The sequence below is a fragment of the Seriola dumerili genome, unplaced genomic scaffold, assembly GCF_002260705.1.
Source record: "Seriola dumerili isolate Sdu_G_001 unplaced genomic scaffold, Sdu_1.0 BDQW01000665.1, whole genome shotgun sequence".
In the NCBI taxonomy this organism is placed as follows: Eukaryota; Metazoa; Chordata; class Actinopteri; order Carangiformes; family Carangidae; genus Seriola; species Seriola dumerili.
The window spans coordinates 1,110,164-1,121,095 of record NW_019174920.1 but is presented as its reverse complement, the minus strand read 5'-3'; the positions used below and the strand labels follow the sequence as shown (position 1 = coordinate 1,121,095).

Genomic DNA, 10,932 nt, shown 5'->3' with positions numbered 1-10,932 from the left:
AAGTAGAAATTATTTAATAATTTTAAAGATAATTATATACATGTATTGTTTAACTTATCTAATATGTTGAGTATTTTCATTTTTAATTATATAATTGAGTGTCAGTCAATGCTGGTTTGTTTGTTGTATACTTATATGCTGTTTGTGTGGGGATCCGCATATTGAATAAAGAATAAAGGTACTGTGAAGCATCCTTGTTGCTATTGGTAACCACAGCTTAGAATGTAGCATGTAGTTTAAATTGTTAACAAAAGCCAACGTTTCAAATCTGTCAAATAGTTAAGAAAATGTACAGCATCTGTATTTCAAGCACAATTATTTTTATTTTTCATCTGTTTTTGCACCTTTGAGACATTTTATTTCACATCACTGAAGTGAACACTTATAATTTCTTGCCTCCTGTCCTCCTGACTGCGTGATCATCATTTCTGCTTCGGTTGTTGTTACATGTTACTGTTGTGTTGATTGATTTGTAAAATCTGCACACACAATGAGAGCAATAAAAGCTGTCATGAAGCTTTAAAATGGCTTGTAATCATTTCACTTAGCACTTATTGTAAATGAAGAAAAAGTCTGTTATGATCCAATAAAAATGTTATGAGTTACATGTCCTGTGATTGTAGAAAACATGTATAGCATCAGAATGAAGTGTGTGTGTGTTGCTAAGGATGTTTAGTTCTGGTTAGTCCTGTTAAGAAGGAGTGTTTCTCTCTTGTGCTTTCTAGCCAGGTTTCGGCTGCCAAGAGGCTGGTGCATGGCTCTCTGTGACATATTTTGGAATCAAGGTGTGAGTGTGTGTTTGTGTGTGTGTGTGTGTGTGTGTGTGTGTGTGTGTGTGTGTGTGTGTGTGTGTGTCTTGCAAGGAGAACAGGGGCCATCAGGAGAGGCGGTGCTGATGTTGCCTAACCTGTTCTCCTGGCTGGCTTTAAGCTTACAGGCATTTAACAGGCAGATCCATCTCATCCTCTCCGACAGAGCAGAGGTGACACAGAGGAGGAGACAGCTGACTCTCCTCAGTTGGAGGCATCTGTAGCAGCAGCAGAAGGTGAGTCCATCACAGATCTGTACTATGGCATCTTTTTGACATGAGATCACTGATAAAGGCCCTTGACTGTGTTAGAAGAAGCTGGTTACTGACATTAAATAATAGAAATGAAGCATATCAAATGTATCCACGATGAATATTAATTCATTTTAAAGCTTTAACTCTGCTCAGTCATGTTGACTTGTTCTGGGGGGAAAATGTACTTGAAAACATTAATTTAAACTTTAAACTGAACTGAAATGAACATTAAAGTTTAAAGTTGTAGGTTTTTATTCTTCATATTCACTGGAGTTACATATTTTAAGTCAAAGGTTCAAAGGTTTTAAAACAGTGTTTTGATGCATTATGGTCCAACTGAAACATCAAGACCTATCATGTGTCTCTGGCTTTAACAAGTGAGGATTCAAAACAAAATAAAAATGTAGATGAACAATATACATCGTACCAAATGCTATATTTAGTGTTGGTAACTAGAAGTGCTGTCAGTGCAACTGGGAAATGCCAAACTGTCATTTGACTCACACCCTGCTGTGTTGCATCACTATTGGAGTTGATGTTTCCTCTCTTTTTACCAGATACATCCATTAGTCACACCACTCTGATCATTATTACTATTCTTTTGAATCTGTTGCGACTTTACTGTTGATCCTGTCTTCTTTGAATCGCTGCCGATTTGTGGTTTGTGATGCAGAGCCTGAAACCACAGTACTGACATGTCACATGTCGTGTGGTTATTTCTCTCTTTTATTGCTGTGGAACTGAAGGACACCTGTGCAACAGCAGTGACATCAGCTGCTCTGAGAAATTGTGATTTGATGACCACAAATCTCTGATGTGTATTTGAGCTCTGCACAGCAACGCGTTGTTGTCTCAGTCTAAAATATTCACCAGTTATGACTGTGGAGCTGTTTTTCCACTTGATGACATAAGAAGCTTTTGACTGTTGCATGAACACTGATGGGTGTTGACATCAGGTTTGTTCTGTAGCATCAGGGGACAGTTTGGATCTTAGTGGAAGCTGCGTTGCACAACTCAAAGCCTGTTCTGCTTGTGTCTATGTGACTGTGCTGCAAGTGAATTACATTTGCATTTACATGCGAAGCTATTGGGGTGTGGTTGAAGTGTGTGTGTGTGTATGTGTGTGAGTGCTCAGCAGTGTGGCATGTCAGTCAGAATGTATCCAAACTGACTGGTTTGGATTCATACATTCCCCTTAACAAACCTGGCGCAGGCTTTGGATTCCTGAGGCTTGAGGTGATGTGTGTGTGGGTGTCGTTTCTCCGTCTGTCAGGGTAAAGGCAGATGAAGAACTCAAGGATGTGTAGAGGGATGAGTTTGACCCCCACTGGTGTTTGCTGTGATTCCTTATGATGCTGCTGTTTGTGCTGCCATCGTCTCCTCTACCAAGGTCAAAGTTCATGTTCTAACTGTGTGTCTTCATCTGGGGTCAAATTTCAGGACTTGCCACATACTTTAGGTCACTTGTACATAGGTCAAATTAAACATGAAAACAAACCATAAATCAAGTCAGACGATAGTTAAACAGGTCCAAATATTGGCGCTAGAATCTAATGCACACACCTGTATTTGGAAGCAGTTCAATACTTCTACATCAGTTTGAACCAAATCAAACCAAGACCAAGAAATACCAAATCATCATGTTCATTTTGGGCATTGTTTAAAAATGAATTACATAGTGAAAACCTGAACTGGTGCTTTATTAGAATGAAAACCATGTTGCTGGCTGTGTCCATCTAAGTGAAAGAAGGAACAGCTTTTCATGAACAGTAATAATGACTAATAATCAATAATCTTTTATTGGAGTCAGTTTACAGAGATTTGATCGTCATCTTGCAGAAGCTACACAGTGTGTAACCCAATCACATAAACTAATAAGCAATGTTGCTTTTCTCTGGTGTTCACAGGTAACTCTACTGTGGTTCTGTTATCCCGTGGTTTCTTGATATGTGGATGTAAACACAAAACACAAAATGATGGTGAGTATGACAAACTAGCACAAAAAACATCTAAGAAATATATAGGATAGTAAAATTGAAAATGTAGACCTTCTTTTTTAATACTTAATTTACAATTTTCAGTTTTACACAAACAAAATGTCAATGGTCTTTATCCATGTTGACAAGATAGACGATGTCTTATGTTGTGTATTATAACCACTTTAAATCCAGAGCGCAGACAGCAAGAGTACAAGTATTTCAGAGTGCCTGGTCCTGGACGACTCAGAGAAAGGAGTCGTCATTAAAGGAATCACTGACGACACCATCACCGCAAAGAGTGGGCTGCAAGCAGGTGAGAGAGAAATCTTTGGACAGAGGACAGTCCAGACCAGACCAGACCAGAATCTGTAAAAAAAAAACATGGTGGTTGACATTTAGTGAGTTGTTCCTGTGTGTTGCAGGGGATGAGATTGTTGCAGCCACTATACACCTGGACCACCTCAACAAAAATGAAGTGCTGAACATCCTGAGGGTCTTGGAGCCGTATGATAACAATATGAAGGTCTTGACGAAGAAGGAGCTGAGCACCAGTGTGGGACTTGGCTCCCTCGGATTAGGTCTCAAAGACTCTGCAGAGGTAGACGTCATAACCAAAGCCAAGGCGAAAATTAAAGAGTTTATTTCACCCAAATTAAAAAGGAAACACTGAACAGTAGTAGTTTCCATCCATGCAGGTAGTTCTGGCTCCACCCCACTGCAGTGGAGAATGTGTTATGATGCTCACAGCATTGAAAAATAACATTTAGTTAATAGTTGTGAACAGTTTTAAACAGGATGTATAATATCTTCATGCAAAATAGTTCTGATAACATATATGAAACCAAAACTATCTGTATGGTTAATACGTACTTTTGGATGAAGCGACCCACTCTGATGTGAAGTCTGCTGTGTTGCATCCTCCACTGATATGATGTTAGTTTCTTTCAGGCCACTTGGAAAATCCCTAAAACCTGCAACAAATGCCTTTTTGCACATTTTATGAATTAATTTAATTGTCAGAAAACATATTAATAGTAACAGCAGCTTCATATATGAAGAAGTGAGAGTTGCTTTAAATTATGTTTCAGTGGTTTTAAAGTGTGTGTTAACCTAATGTGTTTATCACTTCATCACCAACAGATGTCACTAGACGCACCAGCTGTTTCCTTTGATGGCCTGAATGGAAAGTTAAACGCTGCACAGGGATTGGGTGGTGAAATAAGTGGTCCCACTCTCAATGGAGACCTTCCCAGTCTCAGTCTAAATAAGCCCTCAGCTGATGCTGATGCCAGGTTCTCAATGCCCTCTGTAGGACTGACTGGACCAGATATAAAAGGAGATCTAGATGGCACCCTCAAAGCTCCTGATGTCAGTGTCAACACACCCAGTGCCTCGATTGATGTCAAGAAACCAGAAATCAAGACCGGCAACGGAAAATACAAGGCCCCAAAATTCACAATGCCACAATTCAATCTACTTCAGATCAAAACACCAAAAGCAAAAGTGGACGTTTCTGAAGACATAGATCTCCCCTCTGTCAACGGAAATCTACAGACACCAGACCTGGACCTGTCAGCCCCAAAGTTAGATCTTAAAAGTCCAGATTTGGACCTGAATGGGCCAAAAGTGGATCTAAATGGTCCTGATGTAAATTTAGAAGCCCCAGATGTTGACATTGAGCCAGTCTTAGGCAAAATCAACTGGCCCCATCTAAAATGGAAAGGTCCCAAAGTTAAAGGACCAGATGCTGACCTAAATGCTGACTTTTCTGCACCTGGTGTCAATCTCTCCACACCAAAGATCGATGGGGATCTAGGTGCTCCAGACGTTGATATCAACTTACCCATAACTGACATCAAAGGCCCTGTTTTAGATGTTGAAACCCCAAACCCTGACATCGATGTCCCATCTGGTAAAATCAACTGGCCTCATTTGAAGTGGAAGAAACCAAAAGCTGATCTGGACTTAGATGCAAACCTGAACACATCAGATGTTAATCTCTCTGTTCCAAAAGTGGAGGGTGGGATAAATGCCCCAGAAGTTGACATTGATTTGCCAAAGGCAGACCTGAAAGGCTCACATATTGATGGAGAAGTTCCATCTGGTAAAATCAACTGGCCTCATCTGAAATGGAAGAAGCCCAAACTTCATGGCCCAAAAGCAGACTTAGACATAGATGCTGACTTAAACACACCTGATTTAAATCTCTCAGGTCCAAATACTGAGGGTGGCATTATTGTACCAAACCCTGAGCTCAATCTCCCAAAAGCTGACCTGAAAGGCCCCGATGTAGACGTTCATACCCCAGATCTTGATGTTGATGCTCCATCAGGGAAAATTAACTGGCCTCATCTAAAGTGGAAAAAACCCAAACTTCATGGCCCCAAAGCTGATCTGGACCTTAATGCAGATCTGAACACACCAGATGTTGATCTGAATTTACCCAAAGCTGATGTTGATATTAAAGCACCAGATGCTGACATTGAGGCCCCTTCTGGCAAAATCAGGTTCCCAACACTCAAAAAGCCTAAGTTCTTGATTTCTGGACCAAAGGTGAAAGCCCCAGACGTTGATGTTGATGCTGATGTGAAAGCACCTGACTTTGATCTGAATCTACCTAAAGCTGGTATTGATGTTGAAGCACCAAATGTAGACATTGACCCTCCATCTGGGAAGCTCAAATTTCCCACTCTTAAAAAGCCAAAGTGGTCAGTTTCAGGTCCAAAGGTTAGTGGTCCTGATGTTGATCTAGATGTTTCAGCTCCTAAATTGGATCTTTCTGCTCCAAAGATTGATAGTGAAATAAATGCACCAGATGTAAATCTAAACTTACCAAAAGCTGATCTGGAAGGCCCCAAGTTAGACATTAATGCTCCAGATGTTGAAGGCCCATCTGGAAAATTCAAATGGTTCACTTTAAAGAAACCCAAATTTGGCACACTGAAGGGCCCAAAGGCTGACATTGATGCTGATGTGAAGGTACCAGATGTGGACCTCAAGGGGCCTGATGTGGATTTGAGTGCGCCAGATGTTAATCTTTCTGCACCAAATATTAAGGGTGGGATTGATGCGCCAGACCTAAGTATCAACATGCCTAATGTTGATGTCAAAGGTCCAGATGTGGATCTTAAGGGTCCAGATCTTGACCTTGACCCACCCGATGGAAAACTGAAGTTACCTAAATTCAAGCTACCAACATTCAAAGAGCCAAAAGTCAAGGGTCCAGAATTACTTGCTGATTTAAAAGCACCAGACATTGACCCTAGTCTTGACTTACCTAAGGTTGATGTGGATGCACCTAATGTAGACATAAAAGCACCAGATCTCTCATTGTCTGCACCAAAAATCGATGGCAGTTTTGACGCACAAGATCTTGATGTGAATTTACCAAAAGCCAATCTCAAAGGTCCTGATGTAGACCTTCAGGCTCCAGAGGTTGATGCCTCAGCTGGAAAATTCAGGCTACCCAAAATAAAAATGCCAAAGTTTGGCTTCTCTGGGCCAAGAGTGAAAGGACCTGACGTTGATGTTGATACTGACCTTACGAGTCCAGATCTGGATCTGTCTCTTCCTGATGTAGATGCAAAGCTACCCAAAGCAGATCTAACAGTACCCGGTGTTAATCTGAAAGAACCAGACTTGAATATTTCAGTCCCCAAAATTGAAGGTGGTATTGCCACTCCAGACGTGAATCTGGACTTGCTCAAAGCAGACCTGAAAGGGCCGGATGTAGACATTGACATTGACGCTCCTTCTAGAAAATTAAAGATGCCCACATTCAAAATGCCAAAACTTAACATTGGAGAACCAAAGTTACCTGATGCAGAACTAAAGACTCCAGATGTCTCTGTTCCTGATGTAGATCTTAAGTTGCCAACAGCTGATGTCAAAGCACCTAACTTAGATCTGGATGCTGACCTTTTGGCCCCAAAAACTAACATCAGTTTACCAGACTTCAAAGCTGGTGTAAAGGGACCAAGTGTGGATCTACCAAAGGCAGACCTCCAGGTACCAGATCTGAGCCTTTCTTCACCAAAAATTCATGGAAACCTCTCAGCACCAAACACAGATATCAAGTTACCAAAAGCTGAACTGGAAGCACCTGATGTAACACTGAAAGCTCCAAATGTGGATATGAACCTGCCCAAAGCAGACCTCAAAGGACATGATGCACAGTTAAAAACACCAGATCTAGCTTTGGATTCTCATATGGGTGACTTTAAATTGCCTCATTTCAAGCTTCCAAAACTTGGCCTTTCGAGTCCTGAAGTAGAAGTTTCCAGAGTTAATCCTTCAATTGAGGCTGGAGTAGAGGCACCCAAGGTGAACGTAGGCACTATTACAACGGATGACAACATCTCTGTTCCTGCAATAGACCCTAGTGCACCAAAGTTAGAGGGAGATATCAAAGGACCTGAAATAGATGTGAAAGCTCTAAATGTGGATGCTAATCTTGAAAAGTCCAAATTGCCTCATTTCAAGCTTCCAAAGTTTGGATTTTCAGGATCTAAAGCTCAGGATCTTAGTTCACCTGATGTCAGTGTCTCTGAACCTGAAACGAAGACAAGTCTGAACACACCTGATCTGGATCTCACAGCTGAAGCAGATGCCGAAGTTAAAGGTTCTCCAAAAAGTAAGCTGAGATGGCCCTTCAAATGGGGACTAAAGTCTGGTTCAGGCACTGATGAAGAGGGAAGTGGTGCTGACTCTGAAACTGAAGTGTCAAATGCTGAAGTGGAGGTTCCTGCATTCAAATTCCATAGACTGCCCAGACACAGCATTGATGGCATTGGAGAAATTGGTGACACCTTGGGCATATCAAAACTTGACACAGAGGCTAAGGATTATGTCGTCAGAAAAGGGATCCGCTTGCCAATAGTAAACACAACATCAAAAGCAGGAGAGAAGATCGACATTATGGAGAGATTGAAAATAGCAAAGGAGAAAGCACCCTCAGCAAATGTCTCCCCAACTGAAGCTAAAACCGTTGATCTGAAGCTTGCTGCCCCGAGTCTTGATGTCAGCACCTCTACAGAAGTAGGAGACTCCTCTCTGGTGAGAGGAGGCACCTTTAAAGTAGAAAAGCCAGAATCTGTCCTGGGCCTGGAGGTCCCTGAAATTCTGACATCAGATGAAAATGACAAATTGTCACTGAGCCTCTCCAACATGCTTGGCCTTAATGTCAAGGATTCAGACACTGACTAGGTCTGGTTAGAGGTTCAGAAACATTGTAAAGAAAAATACAAGTTAACTGTTGCCACAGTTTTCTGCAGATAATTCCAGCCAAGCCACGTGCAATAACTTTCGGTTGCCAACTTGTTTTTATAAACTATGTGTATATTCTTGTTATTTATATGAGCTTTTTTTTCTATACACAGTTGATTTTGAAGTATGTTACTTATTATTATTAATAACGTCCTCAGTATTGCATATGATCACATTGAGCAGTTTAAGTTTCTGAGATTTACCATACCTTAAAAACTTTAAAAGATAAGTCAGTTGTATGTCAATGTAAATACATAACTCAATACATTCAATATACTTGTGATTATTTCCTATAATATAAAAGAAGGAATATAATAAAACTGATGACTCGTTGGTTTATATCCAACGTAAATGGATACAACCCTCCATTTTACAGATCCATAATTTTCTAATTAATGCATAAGAAGCTCACACGACAAAAGTGTGTAATTTTGTACTTTTTGAAAAACTGGAATTTCCTTAAATAAAAGCTCAATTTCACACAAGTTAATATGCATTTATTATTGGAAACTTCACTCTATATCATTTGAATTGTACATTTGCAAATTTTCATGCTTGTTTAATATAAAATAAAGCCATAAAATAATGTGTTACTAATAAAAAAAAGATACCATTAAAAAAAGGTACTGTACTGAACAAACAACTTTTTGATTGGTCATTTAGGCTACTTAATTTTCTAATTTTCAAATTTTATGGAATTTGACATGTTTATTTCACAATGAGAAAACAAGTATAATAAAGACAAGTTGTTTCTTCAAATGAAAAAAAGACTGACAAATAACACTGAAGAGCATTAAAGGGTTTAACTTTAGTTTTTTAGTTTTTGAATTGAACAAATTATATTTTTTTGTTGACTACTTTGTTTGATCTGACTAAATTAAGAAGATGTTTATGAAAGAGTTATTATACTTGTTGATCTATCTTTAAGTTTTGATGTATCCCACATAGCTCCATCCCACTGCCTCCACCCCACAAGAGGCAATTAGAACAGCAAACGAGATACAGTGTGATTATCACTCAGAGGTTGTGAAGAAGATTCTGCTGACATGGTGTGTATGAGTATGAGTGTTATAATCTGCCACTGCTCTTGTGCTTTGTTTGTTAAACACGCATACAGTCAGATGCACATTAACAAGACTAAGGGCTGATCACATGACCTGTGTGGTTATTTTACACTGTGTGGGTGCATCAGGGCAAAGTGCAGAACAGGTTGAGGTGTAATCAGAGGGGGGGTGGTGATTAATAAAATCACATCACTGATCTCTGAAATAGCTCAGCCAATCACAGTTAGGCATGACAGCAGCTCAATGAATGGAAAGAGGCTTCTACTGGAAATTATGCTGTTGTCTGGATCTCAAACCTGCAGCCAGAAACAGGGGGTGTCAACTGTTATTAGATTCTATGATCACATCAGTGGGACACTTTTTCAGTTTTATTTCTACCATCTCACGTTATAATTAGTCACATCATATTGTAAAATGCACCCCAACATTTGTGCTGAAATGCGGTTCAAGAATAAAACATAAAATGCTAACTTTGCTCAAAATAAAGTTAGAAAGGAGCATTGACACAGGACAGATGAGCTGCTGTAAACACCAGAGTACTGAGTCGTGATGTATGTAGTACTTTATGGAGTTAGCCAGATGACTTGCGCACACAGTGGACAGGTGTGGACAGGTGTGTGTGCAGTGATTGAATCAACAGGAGAAGCTTTTCGTACAGTATGAAGCAGCTACAGATACTGGAAGAATCATTCATATTTATTATAGATAAATGCAGATTTATTAATGTTCCAGCTTCAAACACAGTAAACAATGTTTAAATGCCTCTGCTGGCTGTGGAGTGATGAGATAAAAAAGCATTGCCGTGTTTGCGCTTGATAAAATCACCAGACTGGCCTGAAGTGACGTGTTAGAAACAGATGTGGTTCTGTGGCTTCAATTCTCAGTTACAGTCTAAGGCCCATTTCCCACTAAAAACCAACAACTTGCTTTGCACTGCTTCATTTGAATGAACCTCCCACCTGTTCCCATATGCTCTTCAGTTGCCACTAAAACACCACACCAGAACCAATGTCAAGATCAGGACATTACCAAACTGTTGGAGCCCTGCTCGCTGGCACCAAAACCTACGGGCGTAGGTTTGCATATGGACGGTAGGGACATATCCTACCAATATTTGAGTGAACTCGTTCACACTGTTTAGAGTGAAGTCATATTAAATAATTCTAACGTCACCAGCCTTACATTATTAGATTAATAATACTTCCATTAACAAGTAATTTCCTAATAAGTAAGTTAACTTTCCTGTTGTCTTTGATCTGTTACTTTGTGTAGTTTTTATGTTTATGTTAATAAACCATAGATTAATGTTGAAACCAAACCTATGCACTTGGCTTAAACACAGTGCTGCTTTGAGCTACATGCTAAGGTCAGCATGCTAAAATGCATGTGATGACAATGCTAACACGATGATGGATGTTTAATAGGCATAATGTTAACCATATTCACTGTCTTAGTTTAGTGTGTTTGCATGCTAACATTTGCAAATTAGCACTAAACACAAAGAACAGATGATGATGATCTAACTGTCAGTGGTTCAGGTGTTTGGTCATAAACCAAAGTG

At 39.8% G+C, this 10,932-nt stretch overlaps 1 protein-coding gene across 1 annotated transcript; it reads left to right on the top strand.

Moving 5' to 3' along the window:
- The first annotated feature begins 987 nt into the window (after nt 1-987).
- Nucleotides 988-10,892, top strand: LOC111236408 (neuroblast differentiation-associated protein AHNAK-like). The gene is made up of 5 exons (XM_022765120.1): nt 988-1,045; nt 2,971-3,042; nt 3,235-3,355; nt 3,465-3,640; nt 4,183-10,892. Exons 2-5 carry the CDS (start codon nt 3,037-3,039, stop codon nt 8,245-8,247), a joined length of 4,368 nt encoding a protein of 1,455 aa, XP_022620841.1. The 5' UTR covers nt 988-1,045; nt 2,971-3,036; the 3' UTR covers nt 8,248-10,892.
- Nucleotides 10,893-10,932: the final 40 nt, after the last annotated feature.

Excerpts from the sequence above, each read along its gene's own strand:
- LOC111236408 (XM_022765120.1), top strand. Across the intron at positions 3,356-3,464 it reads AAAGAGTGGGCTGCAAGCAG|GGGATGAGATTGTTGCAGCC; the intron begins GTGAGAGAGAAA and ends TGTGTGTTGCAG. Across the intron at positions 3,641-4,182 it reads GTCTCAAAGACTCTGCAGAG|ATGTCACTAGACGCACCAGC; the intron begins GTAGACGTCATA and ends CATCACCAACAG.